This window comes from Daktulosphaira vitifoliae, unplaced genomic scaffold (assembly GCF_025091365.1).
Source record: "Daktulosphaira vitifoliae isolate Bord-2020 unplaced genomic scaffold, ASM2509136v1 Scaffold_1, whole genome shotgun sequence".
NCBI lineage: Eukaryota > Metazoa > Arthropoda > Insecta > Hemiptera > Phylloxeridae > Daktulosphaira > Daktulosphaira vitifoliae.
The window spans coordinates 55,806,942-55,826,112 of NW_026099572.1; the positions used below are offsets into that span (position 1 = coordinate 55,806,942).

Below are 19,171 nucleotides of genomic sequence, written 5' to 3' on the forward strand. Positions count from 1 at the left end.
TTTTCGAAATTTTTTTTACTAAAAAGTGCCGTAACTTTTTCAAAAATGAACATATCAACATAATTTTTTTTTTTTTATAGATGCTTGATGTCTTTTCTTATCATTTGGTATATTTTTTTTGTAATTCCGACACTTAACCTGCCCACGGAGGGGGGATTTAAAATGACAACTTTTTCAACTTAACTTTTGATAATGTTCCGAAAAGTCTGACACTTTTATATATATCTTAAATTAAAGCTAATGTAATATACTTTAATTTGAATAAAAAAATTTGACCTCTGGACTTGTCTTCATGGTAAAAATGGCTACCAAATGCTATTTTTGTGTAAAAATTCTCGATTTTATTTTTTACATTTTTAATTTTATAATGCTATAACTTATTGAAAAGTGTATGGATCAACACAATTTTTTTATGAGAAATAATATTTTTTAATAATACCTTTTTTATTCGATATACTTTATCTTAATCAAGATATTAATAAGAAACTAGCAGATCATATAGCTTTTGGAATAATACACCAATTTTTTAAAATTAAACACTATCTACTGATTTGCATCAAAGCGTTTCTTATGATAGTGATTTTAATCACTGTCAGATATCATTATACTTGATCCAACTATGCCACGTCACCACTGTGACGCGACCCCCCTGTGCTGGGTTTTTTACCATGATGTGTTTTTTAATATAATTCTTTAAGATCTCCTGTTTACAATTGAAATGTTGGAATCAGGCTATTAGTTATACAAGTAAATATTTTATACTATGTAAGAACAGAGTTTAATTCTGTTAAAATGTGCTATATAAATTTTCACATCCTCTCGATAAAAAACAGTAGTGTACAAGAAAAAACAATATAGTTCAAAACAATATTTTTTGCTACTTTTGGTTATTAAAGAAGTAGTCTTCTTATAACCTAGCAAACATTATATATGAAATATGGAAAACTAACAATAGAATGCAGCACTCCAAATACTTTAGTATTATTTATCAATAAAATAACTTGACTATTTAATAAATGTATTTATCAACACAAAAAAATTAGAGTTCAACAACTCATTTATCCTACAAATTAAGTTACAAAAATGAATAGCAATACTAAAAACAATTATTTATGTCAGGAATATAATAAAATATTGTTTACAGAATAAAATCATAATAAGTCATTGGAAAAACCATTACTATTACCGTTAACTTTTTTTTCATTAGATGATGTTACTATCAGATCTTGTATTTTCATTAATATATCTAAAATAATAAATTCAATAAATACTTTTAAACAAAATCATTAATTTAATTAATTACCTTCACTATCATCTTCAGAACAACTTTCATCTGGAGTTAAACGACATTCATTTTCCAAATATGATTTAAGTTTACCACAAGAAGCCAACATTAAGCCTAAAAAGGGTGGTGAAGGTTTTAAAGGCCTAGATAAATATTCCGGATGAAATTGAGTAGCGACAAAATAGGGATGATTTTCTAGTTCACAAATTTCCATTCGTTTTCCTTCTGTATCAACACCAATAAATTTTAGTCCAGCCTGTTCAACTCGCTCAACATAATCCAAGTTAACTTCATATCGATGCCTATGACGTTCTTCAATTTGTTGACGTCTACCATAAAGCTTGTCTGTAAAAGAATAATAATAATTTAAAATGATTTAATTTATAACAAATTAAATATAATATTATTATCAATAAAAGTGCAACTTACAAATGTTAGAAAAACTACTATTATTTTTGAATATAGTTGTTCGTTTTCCAAGTCTCATGGTTCCACCTTTATTTTCAGGACAATGTTCTGGCATTTCAACTATTAATGGTTCTTTTGCATTTAAATTAATTTCAGTTGTTTCCGCATTTTCAATATGTAATACATTCCTATGATACACATTTAAATAATATCAGTTATCTTTCAATAAATTTATTTATTATTATAATTACCTAGCAAATTCAAGGACAGCTGTTTGCATTCCAAGACAAATGCCTAAGAAAGGTTTTCGAGTCTCTCTACACCACCTACACGCTTCTATTTTGCCTTCTACTCCTCTTGTGCCAAAACCTCCAGGTACTATTACTCCACTAATATTAAAGTTATTAAATTGAAATTTGTATAAGATCAAATAAGAATAAACATCAACATTTTAACTTACTCACTACGACACAGTTTTTGCCAAGCTTCATGATAACCAACAGGGTTAGAAATTTTGGTATCATTTTCTAAATTAGCAGCTTCAACATACTAAACAATAGTAATTTTATAAAATAGAATCATTGTAAGTAATTAAATACAACTTAAAAGTTTATTACAGTAATATCAACTTTATGATTTATATTTGCCCCTGCGTGTGTTAAAGCTCTCGATACAGATGCATATGCATCAGAAAGTTGAGTGTACTTTCCAACCAAAGCAATTTTAATTGTTTTTTGGGAGTAATCTATTCTGAAATAAAAGGAAAGGAAAATAATTAGTGTAATAATCTAAATAACCAATATTAATATTCATAGTACATGTAAATTACAATTTTATAGTTTTAAAAAATATAATTAAAAATATAGTTAATTACTTGTCTGATAATTTTTTCCACTGTTTCATAAAAATTTGATTAAATGTAATATTTATAGGAAGACTTAATCTATCTAGTAAAAATTCTAGAGCGCCTTGTTTTTCCATGAACAATGGTACTTTATAAATTGAATCTAAATCATGCATAAACAATACCTACATAAATAAATATTAATCATTATATCAATTACATGGGAATTTTAATAAACATGTAAATATGAATTTACTTGTTTCAGTGCGACATCACAAAATGTAGATATTTTTTTCTTGACTTGTTCTACATTATTACATGGCTTTGTACTTCTGCATATAATTAAGTCAGGAGTTAACCCTAAACCTCTTAGTTCGCGTACACTAGCTTGAGTTGGTTTTGTTTTGTCATCACCAGTTGCACCAGGCTAAAATTATAAATCATATTTAATTAAATTAAAATATACAATTAAACAAATTATTAATATAAATCTTTTAAAATTTAATTATATTTCAAAAATGAAACAATAAAATAATAAGTAAGATTTGATTTTTCAGAAAACAAGTTCTTGATTTTTATTTTTCCAATACCACATAATGTTTTAATAACAAAACTTGTTAATTATAAAATGATATATAAATTTTATGTATGTATTAAAGTCTAGAAATTATGATTCTTATTTATGTTATTAAAGAAAACAACTGATACTAGAATCAGATAGGTAGTAAATTGTTTTTTTTATCTAATTGGAAGGATCAATGTATTTTAAATTAATATAGCACTATATGGTATCTATAATAAATAATATAAAAGGCTTTAAAAAGACAATTATAATATCAAAATTAATTTTTTTACTTGAAGTATAAATGAAACATGTGCACATATTAAGTTTTCTTTTTTAACTTTAAACTGAAACTGCCGAAATGCTTCAACGAAAGGCATGCTTTCAATATCACCAATTGTACCTCCAAGTTCAACAATACACACCTAAAGAAATTAATAAACATTAAAAATAATCAACTTCAAATAATAACAATCTTACATCAGGTTGCACACCATCGTCACTGACAGGTTGTTTAGCCACTCTTTCGACCCAATCTTGAATAGCATCAGTAATATGTGGTATGACTATTCATTCAAGTGAGAGCACATAAATTAATAAAAAAAAGTATTTACTAATACTTTAGAGTTAACCTATTATATAAGCTAATAATAATATAATTGAGTTCAATAAAAAATTAATAGATTTTCTAGGTAAACATTTTTAATTATTGAATTTTAACAAACTCTATTAAAAAAAAAAAATACACTATACATTAATAATAACAAACAAAAGGATTATTAATATAAGGTTTGTGATCATTTGGTGAATTCAACTAAATAATATTTATTTAAATTATAAATTATTGAGTCTCTCAGAAACCAAGCAGATTTATTTTACTTTTATGTAAAAGTATTTTCTTTTTTAATCCAATAATACTATTATTAGCACATTTTTATTTAATAATTATTATTATAACAGCATAGTTATGTTAGAAACAAAAGAATATTATAAAAAAAAAAAAAATGGGAGCATGACTACTGAAAAGAAATACATATTTAATTCTTTACAACATATAATATGTATTAATTATATGAAAATGTTAATATTGTGTGCTACCACAAGACAAAGTATTTAGGTGTTATTTTATAAGACCGTGAAAGCTGATACTACACTTTTATAATCTTAATAACTCTACACAAATTAATATGCACTAACAACAAAAATACTTGGGTGAACCTTACACAGCACCCAATCAACCATCTCAAACGACTGACTGAGGTGGCCCTAACCCACAGTTCCCATCCACTAAAACAAGATAACAATTGAATTAAAAAAGTGAATATTTTTGAAGAAGTGATTTTAAAAAAAAGTGGTGTTTATCAGCTTGGCTGCTGAGTGCCTCAAATTATTCATTTAACATTTATATTATTAGACTTTTAGAAGTCAATTCTTTTGGCCAACCCCAAGTAGTTGAGATTAAGGTCGAGGAAAAAGAAGAAGAAATCAATTCTTTCTTTTTAAATTATTGACACACATGTTTAGAATACTTAATATTTGTAAAAGTTCATTTGTTTTTATAAAGGATTTATAAATACTTTGAAATTCTCTTTTAAAATCATTTAATTTAATTATTTTTAAAGAAATTAGTTGGTATAAATTAGATATTTTGAGGATTCTTCTTAAATTTAAAAAAATTTCTTGATAAAATTGGTCCACATTACTCAACAAATATAACTAGGGTATAGGCTTAAAGAAGCAAATTTAACCAATTCCTTACTTTTCAAAAGAACAAAATTAAAGGTTCCATTTAAGCTGTTGAACAAATTTGATTTCTTCAATAAAAAATATAACTTCCAACATCATCACATTTAAAAATATTTTATATAGTGTCCCACCAGGTATGATATCTTTAATGACTTTTGATCCAACAAATATTTTACGTTTTTTTAAGTTTTGTATTAAGCAAATTTTTTATAATTTGTCTTAAATAGGAAAGAAAACATTTTTTATTTCTGAAATTTTATAATAGCCATTTTTTTAACTCTTTTGAAACATAAAATTTGTTGGTTCAATAATAACTTAAGGATATGATTAACAAGCATTTTAAACATAGAATGGGTATGCATTGTAGATGGGTACAGCAGATATTGGGTTATATTGGAGCACACTCTACACATTTTAAATATAACATAATATTTTTTATAAGAAATAACTATTATGAAGTGTTTAAAAAAAATTATATTAAATTAGTATCTTATTAGAGACAAATACTTAAAAAATATTTATTTATATATGATTTTAATAGTCTAAAACTATAAAAATTATTTTAAAAAAAATTTAACATAAAAGTTTACAAGATTAAAAGTTATTAATGATGCAATAATATGTTTGAATCCAATCATTTTTTAGTAAATATATCCTTATAATCATAATGTTATAAAAATAGCTCAAAACTTTCATTGAAATAGACTAATAATCAAAAAATTTCCTTTTTGTTGGATACACTCCTTCCAATTTATTGGATTCTAGACTACACTATGGTAATATTTATATCTAAGAGGATATTAAACTTTTTAATAACAATATTATTGAAAAATTAAAAATATAAATGTGTAGTAGATTTTTATAATATTTTTTGTGTTCATTTCATCTTGGGATTGAAAAATTAAATGTGTTAATATCAAATAAATTTTAGATCTTAATACTCAACATTGTTTTCAGAGGATCGTATTCAATTGTAGAAGAGGTTTGGTTGGGTTATATTACCTTCCACTAAGCAATAACAAACATCACACTAATAAATTACATGAGTAATGAAAATATTTTGGAACTTAACATGTGTTAATTCTTTTATTCTTAATAATAATAAATATTTTTGACTATATAATTTTTTTTTTATTTATTACAGAATATTTCTGTAGTTTAAAATTTAACAGTATTTAATATTTCAAAAATAAATACTATCAGAAAGCAATTAATATTTAGAACACTTATTATGTATGATGAGTGATAGTACCTTGTACAGTTTTGCCTAAATAATCTCCTCGTCTTTCTCGATTTATAACTTCTTGATATATTTTGCCTGTTGTTATATTATTAACACTATGCAATGTAACATCCATAAATCTTTCATAATTTCCCAAATCTAAGTCGACTTCACCTCCATCATCTAATACATATACTTCTCCTGTACACAAAATAATCAATAAGTACATCTTAATATAAACTAAAAGGTAATTATAATTTTAACGCACCATGTTCATATGGAGAAAAAGTTCCAGCATCAATATTTAAATATGGGTCAATTTTGATGGACGTCACATGGATACCACACGATTTTAAAAGCGTGCCTATAGAAGATGCAATAATCCCTTTTCCCACACCGCTCATAACACCACCTGTGACTATTATGTATTTCATGTTGGAAAAGTTACTTAAATGACAAAGACAATATTTATACTAAAATGTACAACAAAAACCAATGGATAATACCATACAATTGCCAGTATGATCAGACATCTGTAAACTGACAAGAAATCATATAGCACGCGAAAAGCGCGGAAAATATGTTTACTGATAATTCTAGGTTAATTGTTAAGAATTAGCTTACTATCTAATATAATTTTTTTATTATATAAAACTAATCGATTTCCTAAGATACACTCTTTTGTTGTACTATTAAAAGAAAAGTTTTTACATTGTTAAATATTGCAAAATATTTTTGAAATATTTAAAAATAGAAATTTTAAATTAATTATTGCTCTATTGCCTCCCTGCTAAATATTGTTGTTTAAAGGTCAAGGTTGTGGTTTTGATTGATAAGTTCAGTCAATTGGAGATTATTCAAAAAATTTCCTGACATCTTTTCAGTAGTACCTTTTTCACTTTAGTGTTTGTTGTTCGGTGAACAATTTTGATACTTTATCTTGTATTTTTTAGATTTACTGTGATTTTTCTTTATTGCTAAGTTATGCCATCCAAAAAAAAAGTTTGTATTTTGGGATCCGGAAATTGGTAATTATAATAATCAAAATATTTTTTACTTAGAGGAAAATGTAATCTAATTTATTATTTTAGAGCACGTGTTTTACTTATAATTTTTTAGTGACGAATAAATTTTCGAGTTAATATTTAAATAAAATGAATAATACTTGGTTGTCTTAAACATTCCAAAAGCTTACTTTTCTTAATAGACAATCATTTGAAAATATAAACAATATTTTACGAGACAATACAATAATCAATCATCTCTAAATTACATTTTTACATATTATTTTGGAATAATAATCGTATAAGTATTTTTTTAATATATCATTTTGATTTGATTATACATGCACTTTTCTAAAAATAAAAGTTTAAAATGCTTTGTATTTATAATTTGTTACTAGGAGTATTTAAAATTTATTCTCAATTAATTAAATATAATATGTTTATTATTGAGTTATAATATTAAGTTATATGAAAATCACATGTCTATAAAATAATTAACTATCGATTGAAAATTTTATTTTCAATTTGTCATATAAAAATTATAGCTAAGAAATAATTGATAAAGAGCTTAATGAACTTTGCAATATGTATAGCATTCATTTACAGATTCATGTTGTTTTGAATTTAATTTAATCACCAAATAAAAATTTAAAACCTGAAAATCCGGGGAAATTAAGTTTTTTTTTAATTTGAACATTTAATTTTGATAAAGTTTCATTATTACATAAATTATTCAATTCCAAATTTTTTTTAATTAAAAATTATTTTATTTTTAGGGGATCAGCTATTGCCAAAATTATTGGTACAAATGCTGCCCGTTTAGATATTTTTGATTCTTGTGTAAAAATGTGGGTTTATGAAGAGATGATTGATGGCAAAAAATTGACTGAAATAATTAATACCACTCATGAAAATGTCAAATATTTACCAGGAAAACAACTTCCTGAAAATGTGGTAAGTGGTGATGTTGTATAAGAATAGTTTAAAACTGTAGTTTTTATTATACTGTTTGTAAGTTACTACTTATGAAATTTTTTTTTTTTAATTTTATAAATTTCTTGTTATTATATTTTTTTAGATTATATTCTAATTTAAATTTTAGGTTAATTTACACATTTTTGTTTAAATGGTTTTTTATATTTCTATAAGTATTAATATTATTTTCATAAGAGTTGCTATATTGGTTAGATTTTTTCAAATTTATTTAGAGGTATACATTTTTGTATACACTTTTGTAAAAAAAACATTTTCATAACAATTGTCATTAATGTAATATTTCTTTTCTTATGTGTATACATAAATTAATTTTTACTTGACAATAATGCGAATTTCATGCATTTGTGTTATTTCAATGTCATTACATTGTCATTAGACAGTATTATTTGACCTTTTGCCAATGCCTTGGCCATGTATACTTAGTAATGGAAATCTATAAAAAAAACTATGAGACCTGACCATTTCTAAAAATATTCCAATTTTTGTTTTTTTTATTTTACCTAATCCTTGTTTATTATCAGGTAATTAGTATTAATAAAATTTTGTTTTAAAAGTATTTCAACACTATTGTTAGTATATAAATTATTACAATAGTAATTAGAGATTAAATATAAGTTTGTTATGCTACAATTCTATTGCATAACACTGATTACTTTTTTATTTATCTCATTTTAAAAAACAAATTGTACTATGTTCTTGTTTTAAATTATGATTTATTATAGAATAAGTTTTTTTAGGTATTTTATCAATTTATAGTGATAAATTAACATTTTTATATATTTTTTTAATTAATTATAATCTACCCGTTTTAAAACTCATTCGTATTTTTTGTACTTAGATAATTATAAAGAAAACAAAATTTATATAGCAATCAGTTTTTATAATTTGAAAAAATGTAAACTTATATAGGGGGAGATCAAAGGAGAAACTAGATTGTTTGAGTTAAATATTTTTTATGTAATTTTAATTTAAAAAAATTAAAATATGTTATTAAGTTCATTATTTTGTATGTTACTGAATGATATTCAAATAAAATTATTTAAATTGATATATTTTTAAGATTTAAATTATTATATATTAGTTATTTTATACTTTAAGGTTGCGATTCCTGATAAAGTAGAGGCTGCTAAGGATGCTGATATTATTGTATTTGTTGTTCCACATCAATTCATACCAACAATTTGCTCAGAACTGATTGGTCACATCAAACCAACTGCTGTAGGACTTTCTTTGATTAAGGTATAACAATAATAACTATAATTAAAATAATATTATTAAATATGTTTTTTATGTAGGGTTTTGACAAAGCAGCTGGTGGTGGAATAGATCTAATTTCTCAAATAATAAATAGGCAGTTAAAAATCAATGTTTCTGTTTTAATGGGTGCAAATTTAGCCAATGAAATTGCTGATGAGAAATTTAGTGAAACTACAATCGGTAAATCTATTAAAGAATTACTTGAAAACTTAATATCTTCTTCTTTTTCCTCACCTTAATCCCAACTACTTGAGTTCAGCTAATGAAAACTTGATATCTATTATGCTTTAATAAAAAATTAATTTATAATGTAATGCATAAACCTGGGTAAGACATTTAAAACAGTAGCTTATTTTTAAAATCTCCTTTTACTAAATATAATCATATTTTATAATTGTAAGATACATTGTAAATATAAAATTAACTAATATACTAGGTGATTCACTAATGAACCACTTAGTAAATCAAAAAATAATAATAATTTTGTTATTGGTTTCTTTTAGTTTAATGTTTTTCTCAATGCATCAATCATAAAAAAAATTTATGTTCATCCCTTTTAAGGGTGTCAACTTTAATTTTTCTAATGGCAACATACATAATTAACTAGCTTATTTATTAGATAATGATCTAATTAAAAAAATTACTGGTCAATTACAAATTTTGGGAGTTATTAACATACTTATATCTAGGTGAGAAGAGTATGGCCTGGAAATTTTTAATTATAAAAATAGCAGCACCCACTATTTATTTTTACCCGTAATAAGGTTATAAGATTTAATTCTAAAAAGTAATTATTAGAAGCTAAGTTAAAAATTATATATAATTAAAAAAAAATCAAAAATTGTTATATTAGTATTGTATTTATTTTGCAAGTAATCAATAAAACAAATCATTCTTTATATCAAGATTATTATTAATAACTTCCAAAATATTGGTCCAGAAGTTGTTATCAACAGTAATTTTTATTTATTTATTAATCTACTTAACTGTGTATGCTACTATTTGAAAAAAATGTTGTTACTTATTTTGTAAAAAAAATCAAGATCTAATCAATATTGAACATAAAAGCGATATTTTTCAAGATAAATACAAAAAACTAAAACTTCACTCCTTGGATTCAATTTTTTAGCTTCGATGCGAAGCTGAGAAGGTATTAATTTTATCATGATGCGTTTATTTTTTTACTTTTTTTTTTTTTGTCTGTCACTACTTTTTCTCAGCTCTCACTGGACCGATTTCTTTCAAAAATACGTCAAAAGANTTTTTTTTTTTGTGTCTGTCACTACTTTTTCTCAGCTCTCACTGGACCGATTTCTTTTAACAATACGTCAAAAGATAACAAATTGTATCTAGTTGAAGACATTACCCTTAAAAATTAAAAAATTTTCACTCGTTCCCCGCAAATNTGAAGACATTACCCTTAAAAATTTAAAAATTTTCCCTCGTTCCCCGCAAATGGGGGAAATATCCAAAAAAATTACATATTTAAAAATTGACAAATTTTGTCATTTTTTTCACTTTTTTTTCTTAAAACTTCCATAACTTTTTAAAAAATCAACAATCAACATAATTTTTTTTTAAACTAAAACCTTAGATATTTTCCTTTTATTTGATATAATTTTTTTGAAAATTTAACACTTAACCTGCTCATGGGGGGGGATTTAAAATAGCAAACTTTTTTACAAAAACTAACTTTTTCAACTTAATTTTTGAAAATGTTCTGGAAATACTGCGTCCTTTAAACATATATCAAATTAAAACTTATTTTATGTACTACTAAATGAAAAAAAAAATTTGTCCCGATGACCTATCTTCTATGCGCAATAGGCTACCGTATTCAAAAATATGCTATTTTTTTATTAAAATTCTGGGTTTTGTATTTTATTTTATTTTAAAATATCTTATTAGGGGAATAAACTGACTTTCATGAATATTATATAATTTCATTGACATAGAATGAAGTTCATAAGACATATGAAATTATACTTATTAAAATTTTTTTACTTTTTTAAAGTCGAAAAAGTAATTTATAAATTTGAGTTAGCTTAAATAGCCAATTTTATCATGGAACAAAAAGCAACAAACAGTTGCCGAATGGGTAACACCTTGATCTTTCACGTCTAGGGTACGAGGTTCAAATCCGTGTGTGGCTTCTGNGCCTAGGGTACGAGGTTCAAATCCGTTTGTGGCTTCTAAAATTTTGCATTTTTTTTTTGAGTTAGAATAGAATTTTCAAATCATTTGATATTTATCTCATTTAGATTCAATAATTTCAATAAATATAAAAGATCTTATCACTATAGTCTCCCCTCGTCAGAAGAAATTGATATTCATGTTAATATTATTTTACTATGTGGTTTTTTTTGTGGCTCCGATTTATTTTGCCAACCCTCACTAGACCTACTTTTTTCAACGATACGTCAAATGATTCATTTAAGTTAATGATTAGTTTAAATCAANGATATTTAAGTTAATGATTAGTTTAAGTTATTACTCTTAAAAATCAAAAAAATATTCCTTATTCAAATAAAAAGTAGCTTAACCAGCTTTTTCCATACAAACAATTAAAATCATTAATTTTTAATATTCTTAAAGTATTTATTGTCGAATTAGATTTGATATGATAAAAGTATTCAACTACAAAAGTAAATAATTTTACTTTATAATTTATTAATTTTTTAACTCTATTTATGTGTGCTACTACTAGTCTATAATATGCCAAATTTTTTTGTAATATGTTGCTATATAAATCATAAATTTAAAAAAAAAAAATTTTTTGTTTCACCTGAATTTAACGATGAATTTTTACAATTATAATTATATTTTATAATATGCTCAATTGAGTAAATCTTTTTAACTACTTTGGTTTGATTGGTTCATTTAATTAAAGTAAATTATTAAAATTAATTAAGTTCTGAATATTTCAATTGCAGAATTTTTTTAAACACCAAAAGTTATTAGGATATGATTACTATTCTTTCTATTTCAGTTATCTATTACGATAAAAATGCAAAAAAATCGAATTTTTCTCATAAATGTACTGTAATTAGTAATTATAAAATTTCCAGATTGCATATTAATCTTAAAAATTTNTAGTAATTATAAAATTTCCAGATGCATATTAATCTTAAAAATTTCATTTTTTTTCAATTTAATAATGTCAATTTCAAACTTGCAAGTTGAACTATAAGTTATGATAACAAATTCATTTTTTAGCTTCAATGCGAAGCTGAGAAGATATTTTTCATTAAAACTTTCACTTTAAAAGACAATAAAAATAGGTTCAAAATGATTACTTTTAACATTATTAAAAATCAAAATCAGTATTAATTTAATACAATTTTTTTTGTTCTTAATTATTTTTTTTTATATGTAAATACTTATTTTTTAATAATAAGTAATAATATTAAAACTTAGAAGTAATAGAAAAGTTTAATTGCACATTTGAAAACATCGCGAAAAGTTTATTTAGAAAAGTATATTTTTTTTTCTGATGAAAGTTCCTTTTATTTAGTGTCTTATTCATAAGTAACAAAATTTTTTTATTAAAAAGTATTGCATAAATTCCTTTAAATTTGTATACGCATTAAAAGTATATCAATATACAACTCCTTTTTATTTTTATAATATCTCCGTAAAAATTACAATATTATATTATTGAATACCACTTTCATACTCAATTTAATTACTGTAATTATTATGTATTCATATATTATAGTTATAAATCGGGGTAAAATTAAGGGAATAAGTGTTATTGTTGTTTTTGAAATAATCTACCAATTTCATTTTTTTCTATTTAATAATATTTATTTCAAACTTGCAAGTTGAGTTAAAAGTTATGGTAATAAATTCATTTTTTTTTTATTAAAACTTTCACTTTAAAGAACAAAAAGAAGTTGGTTCAAAATGATTACTTTTAACATATTAAAAATCGATAATAATTTGAAAATAATTAATTATAAAAAATTTATAATATATAATTGAAATAATTACTAATCTGGATATAATTAAGGAAATAGGAGTTGATGTTGGGTTGGGTTGGTTACATTTTTAACTTTATAATGCTATAACTCATTGAAAAGTGTATGAATCAACACAATTTTTTTATGAGAAATAATATTTTTTAATAATTCCTTTTTCATTANAAATAATATTTTTTAATAATCCCTTTTTCATTCGACATACTTTATCTTAACCAGGGTATTAATAAGGAACTAGCAGATCATGCAGCTTTTGTAATTATCCACCAATTTCTTAGAATTAAACACTATCTACTGATTTGCATCAAAGCGTTTCTTATGATAGTGATTTTAATCACTGTCAGATTAAATCTATACTGGACCCAACTATATAACGTCCCCACTATGCCGCGACTCCACTGTGCTGGGTTTTTTTTATATTCAAACAATATAGGGGTTTGTAACTTTTTCATTTTCTGAGACTATTCTAATGTGCATACAAATGTGTAGCATATGAGTATAATTAGTACAAATCCATAATTATGACACCAATTATTATTAATGTATTCATTATAACTAAACCAATATGTATAATGGGATTTAATCAAAATAAAATTTTCTATTAACTTACAATTTGGTTATTGAAAAAGTCTTAATTAAAAAAATTTACTAATTAATACATTTTTTTATAACATTGTTATACAAATATATTGGTAGGATGCCNTTTTTTCATTTAAACAAATATTTTTCGAGTTACATTACATTTAATATGAGTACTAAAATTTATATTCCATTTTTTTCATTTTACGGTTACTTTTTATCATGTTACACTTACGTTAGACACAATGTTATAAATGCATATGTGTGTATGTGTGAGTTTATTTATTTATTGTATCATTAAAGTGTAGTGTATATTAATATACAAGCGATAGAGTAGGTAATTGATTTGACGCTATATTATTTAAACCCAACTAAACGCTAAATTGTACATTCCGAAACAACAATCATATTATGTCAATTGCCACCGGAATTTCTGGTAATATTTTTCTTTTTCTTTGCCTTAATCCCAACTACTTGGGGTCGGCCATCCTTATCCTAAGCTTCCACTTGACACGATCTCCCACATCTTCTACGCTCAAATCAGCTGTCCTCAAATCGCATTCAATAGCATCCCTCCATCTCTTTTTTGGTCTTCCTGTATATCTTCTTCCTTCAACATTCATTTCTATAACTGTTCTTACAGCTTTCGATTCTTCTTTCCTCATACCATGACTAAACAATCTAAGTCTATTTTCTGTCATCTTATCCACGATTGACGCAACACCTATACTTCCTCTTATATGCTCGTTCCTTATCCTATCTTCTCTAGTCACTCCACTCATCCAACTAAGCATTCTCATCTCTGCTACACTTATTCTCTGCTCTACTTTCTTATCAACCGCCCAACACTATGAACCATACATCATAGCTGGCCTCACAATTTCATACTAAATTTAAAAACTATAATTAGTATTTATTCATATATTATATTTTAAAATCAAAGAACTACTAATCAGGATATAATTAAAGAAATAAGAGTTCATGTTTCTTTTAAAATATTTCACCAATTTCTCTAAAGGAAACACTATCTACTGATTTGCATCAAAGCGTTTCTTATGATAGTGATTTTAATCACTGTCAGATTAAATCTATACTGGACCCAACTATATAACGTCCCCACTATGCCGCGACTCCACTGTGCTGGGTTTTTTTTATATTCAAACAATATAGGGGTTTGTAACTTTTTCATTTTCTGAGACTATTCTAATGTGCATACAAATGTGTAGCATATGAGTATAATTAGTACAAATCCATAATTATGACACCAATTATTATTAATGTATTCATTATAACTAAACCAATATGTATAATGGGATTTAATCAAAATAAAATTTTCTATTAACTTACAATTTGGTTATTGAAAAAGTCTTAATTAAAAAAATTTACTAATTAATACATTTTTTTATAACATTGTTTTACAAATATATTGGTAGGATGCCGAGATAAACGTGTTGGACCAATTTTAAAAAGTCTAATTCAAACTGATTATTTCCGTGTATCTGTTGTTGACGATGTAGAAGCTGTTGAAGTATGTGGAGCATTAAAAGTATGGATATTTAATTTTTTACTACACTAAATTAATTAATCTTTTCTAAAATATGTTATAATTTTTTAACCCTCTAGAATATTGTTGCTGTTGGTGCAGGTTTTGTTGATGGTTTAAAGTTAGGTGATAATACTAAAGCTGCCATAATACGTATTGGATTGATGGAAATGATTAAGTTTGTTGATCAATTCTATTCTGGTGCCCGCCTTGCTACATTCTTTGAGTCATGTGGTGTTGCTGATTTAATTACCACTTGTTATGGAGGTCGTAATAGACGTGTTTCTGAAGCATATGTAACTTCTGGAAAGGTAACTGTTAATATTAAATATTTATTTTACTATTTTATAGGTTTTTGTGACTAAATCTGTGATGTTTGGGAAAAGGGGGATAAGTGTTAAATTACAACTTTTGGAAAAATGAAATTGAAATATAATTTTTGTATATATTTTTATATGGAATTAGATGTTTCTAACTTATTTTTTCAAAAGTTACAATTTTTTACTTATCCTCTTTTGTGCCTAACATAGAAATATTCAATATTTGTTATATCAAATTATCTAATTTTAAAATAATTTAATATATAATTTTTGAATGAAATACCTTAAAAATAGTAGGTTCTTCTTTTAAAGAAATTTTATTAATTCTAATTTTTAAATTTATAATGAAATGTTTGTTTATACATTTTATAAGTTAATGGATTTATTTTTATAAGTATATTATAATTGTAGATAATGATAGACTACTTTTTAATAATACTTTTTTTTTTAATTTAAGTCAATAGTAGAGCTTGAAAAAGAGTTACTAAATGGTCAAAAACTTCAAGGACCAATTACTGCTGCCGAAGTTAACTTTATGTTAAAAAATAAGTCTATGGAAAATAGGTATAATATTAGAAATAAACATGTTTTTTTAAAGATATATTTAATTATGTATATACTTTGAATTTCAGTTTTCCTTTGTTTACTACTATTCATAGAATTTGTAATGGTGAAATGAAACCAAACGACTTAATTGAACAAATGAAATTGAATACTGATACGTAAGTCTTTTAAAATAGACAGATTTACAGTTTTTAATAATTATTTTTATATTTCCTCATTCAAATTCGATAATCTAAAAAATGGAATAGTCAATAGATAAAAAATAATTCATATAGTTCTATGAAAATTTCTTTTTTTATGAATATATTATTCCACAGTTATTTTAGCCTCAATGCGATGCTAAGAAAGTATTAATTTTACTGTTTTTTATTTTTTGAGTGTTTTTTACCACTTTTTCTTAGCTCTCACCAAACTGATTTCTTTCAATGATACGTCAAATGATTACAAATCGTATCTACTCGAAGACAATACCTTCAAAATTTGAAAAGATTTTCCTTGTTCCCATAAATGGGGGAAATCTCAAAAAAAATTACAAATTTAAAAATCGCTAATTTTCGACATTTTTTCAATTTTTTTTTTCTTAAAATTGCCATAACATTTTCAAAAATGACCAAATGAATATAATTTTTTTTTTATAGATGCATGATATCTTTACCTAACATGTAATAAATTTTTTTTAGAAATCTGACCCTTTACCTGCCCACAGGAGGGGATTCAAAATGACAACTTTTTTACAAAATATTAACTTTTTGAATGTGTTGCAGAAATACTGACACTTTTATATATACCTTAAATTAAAGCTTATGTAATATACTTTATTATGGAAAAAAGAAATTTGGGACTTTATTTTGTCCTCACAATGAAAATGGCTGCCGTATGCTATTTTTGTATTAAAATTCTTGATTTTATATTTTACATTTTGAATTTTAAAATGCTATAACTTTTTGAAAAATGTTTTGATCATTATATTTGTTTTAAGATAAGTACTATTTATATACTTTTTTTATGCGACTTTTTTTTTTTTTTAATAAAACCATTTCCCTTTATATATTTTTTCATATATTACACTAATAAATCATAAAACTTGTAATTAAGATATAAGTAAGGAAATAGGAGATGTAGCTTTTGGAATAATCTATCAATTTTTTTAAATTACACTATCTACAGATATTCATCAGTGTTTTTTATGATAGTGATTTTAATCACTGTCAGGTACATTATACTTGACCCAACTATGCTATGATCCGTGTAATGGGTTGTTTTTCTTTTATAATTTCTTTAATAGTATTGAATTTAAAAAAACTTTCTATTTGTAAGTCATAAGTTTTAAATATTTCCATTGATCTATTCAAAATGTAAATCATCATGTTATATTTTATTAATGCATTAGCTATAATTTATTTTTTAGTTTTCAGAAAATATTGTCTCCTTAACAAACATGTGCAAAGATATCCTGTTTCTTTTTTATTTCCATTGGCAATTTTTAAATAGGCCTATGTTGACTTATTTAGTTGCTATTATGTAAAATAAAATAAAACAAAATAAAATTGGCCCAAAAATACCTAAAATTTTTCTATAAACGGATTTAATATGTTAAAGAACTATTTATGTTTTGCTTGTCATTGGTATAATTTTCAAAAATAACATTTTCACTTAAATTTTCTTGACTTGATTCATTTTTTTTTTACTTTAAAATACATGAAATATTAATCTTAAGTTACATATTTGATATATTTTGTTTCATTCAGTTTTATTGATTTTAAAATTTTACTTTGAAACATGAATTCTAAAATAACAGCATCTTAAATTATCATTAAATAATAGTGTATTTGGTAAAATTAGAAATTATATTCTTAATGTTTATGCCTAGCCTAATAAATAGATTTTTTATCTTCTCATAATAACTTTCTAGACAAGGTTTTTTTTTTATTTTCCATACAATATTTTGTCACAAATCAGATTCTACATAATAAAAGTATTGTAGCGTCAATCTTAGATAAAATAAGAGAAAATAGATTTAGTTGGTTTGGTCATGTTATGAGGAGACAGGAAATGGAAGCTATAAGAACAGTTATAAAAATGAATGTTGAAATAAGAAGAGATAAAGGAAGACCAAAAAAGAGATGATGGGATGTAATTGAACACAATATGAGGATGGCTAATGTGAGAGATCGTGTCAAGTTGAAGTTTAAGATAAGGGTAGCCGACCCCAAGTAGTTGGGATTAAGGCGAGGAAAAAGAAGAAAACATATTAAAAGTATTATGTATTGAAAAAATACACTTCTATTGATTATCCTATTTAGTACATTATATGGTCTGGAATCTGATCAGTTGTATATTCAAATTACAATTCTTTTTTTATTATTATTAGTTAAGCGTTTTGTATTGAATCCTAGGTAAAATTTATTTAATTTCATTAACTTTAAATGATTTTGTCTATAATTTATTTTCTTATTTCCTTTACAGAAGATTCAATATTAAAAATCTTATCCTCATATCCTAAAATCAGTTCTTATATCAAATTCGTGCATCTTTATGGATACTAATATTTTAAAGTAATAAAGTTTATTTTCAAAATAAATTTACAGGTCTGACAAATTAAACATGGAAAAATGTAACCTGTAGGATTTTTATTTTGTAACAAATAAAGATGAAGTATTATATCTTGTTGTTTTTATTTATTTTAGGGATTCTGATCACACAGTTAAGGCTGGCGGAGAATAATTCCATTGTTCTATCTTCACATTTTTCAACTAGGTTGCTATACTTTTGTAAATTATTGTTAACATCACTGTTAATTTTTAATTTGTTGTAAGTTTCATAAATGTACTGTATGTTTGTTAAAGTTTTAATATTTTTAT

At 24.2% G+C, this 19,171-nt stretch overlaps 2 protein-coding genes across 4 annotated transcripts; one reads left to right on the plus strand and one right to left on the minus strand.

Moving 5' to 3' along the window:
* Positions 1-1,001: 1,001 nt before the first annotated feature.
* Positions 1,002-6,632, minus strand: LOC126894130 (CTP synthase 2). Its single transcript, XM_050664892.1, has 12 exons — positions 6,336-6,632; positions 6,098-6,268; positions 3,580-3,665; positions 3,393-3,524; positions 2,794-2,964; positions 2,568-2,722; positions 2,311-2,443; positions 2,154-2,242; positions 1,945-2,082; positions 1,715-1,881; positions 1,304-1,630; positions 1,002-1,246 (listed from the first exon to the last, which is right to left on the minus strand). Exons 1-12 carry the CDS (start codon positions 6,499-6,501, stop codon positions 1,152-1,154), a joined length of 1,830 nt encoding a protein of 609 aa, XP_050520849.1. The 5' UTR covers positions 6,502-6,632; the 3' UTR covers positions 1,002-1,151.
* A 279-nt stretch (positions 6,633-6,911) lies between these two features.
* Positions 6,912-19,162, plus strand: LOC126894134 (glycerol-3-phosphate dehydrogenase [NAD(+)], cytoplasmic). 3 transcript variants are annotated; one of them, XM_050664895.1, is made up of 11 exons: positions 6,932-6,950; positions 7,021-7,095; positions 7,848-8,025; positions 9,166-9,306; positions 9,363-9,504; positions 15,317-15,429; positions 15,507-15,737; positions 16,204-16,310; positions 16,379-16,468; positions 18,899-18,931; positions 18,998-19,162. In XM_050664895.1, the coding sequence occupies exons 2-11, from the start codon at positions 7,052-7,054 to the stop codon at positions 19,032-19,034; spliced, it is 1,116 nt and encodes a 371-aa protein (XP_050520852.1). In that variant the 5' UTR covers positions 6,932-6,950; positions 7,021-7,051; the 3' UTR covers positions 19,035-19,162. The 3 variants fall into 3 exon arrangements, with proteins under 3 accessions (XP_050520854.1, XP_050520852.1, XP_050520855.1); XM_050664897.1 differs by lacking the exon at positions 18,899-18,931 and having other exon boundaries at positions 6,912-7,095; XM_050664898.1 differs by lacking the exons at positions 6,932-6,950; positions 7,021-7,095; positions 7,848-8,025 and adding an exon at positions 8,570-8,588.
* The last annotated feature ends 9 nt before the right edge of the window (positions 19,163-19,171 follow it).

What these genes read in the sequence shown, in the direction of transcription:
- LOC126894130 (XM_050664892.1), bottom strand. Translation starts at nt 6,501, where the DNA reads ATGAAATACATAATAGTCACAGGTGGTGTTATGAGCGGTGTGGGAAAA. An exon ending in TGGAAAAAATTATCAGACAA is followed by an intron (nt 2,444 to 2,567) that starts GTAATTAACTAT and finishes CTTTTATTTCAG; the next exon opens with AATAGATTACTCCCAAAAAA. An exon ending in TTCTGAAGATGATAGTGAAG is followed by an intron (nt 1,247 to 1,303) that starts GTAATTAATTAA and finishes TTATTATTTTAG; the next exon opens with ATATATTAATGAAAATACAA.
- LOC126894134 (XM_050664895.1), top strand. Translation starts at nt 7,052, where the DNA reads ATGCCATCCAAAAAAAAAGTTTGTATTTTGGGATCCGGAAATTG. An exon ending in AATAAGTCTATGGAAAATAG is followed by an intron (nt 16,311 to 16,378) that starts GTATAATATTAG and finishes TTTGAATTTCAG; the next exon opens with TTTTCCTTTGTTTACTACTA. An exon ending in AACATGGAAAAATGTAACCT is followed by an intron (nt 18,932 to 18,997) that starts GTAGGATTTTTA and finishes TATTTATTTTAG; the next exon opens with GGATTCTGATCACACAGTTA.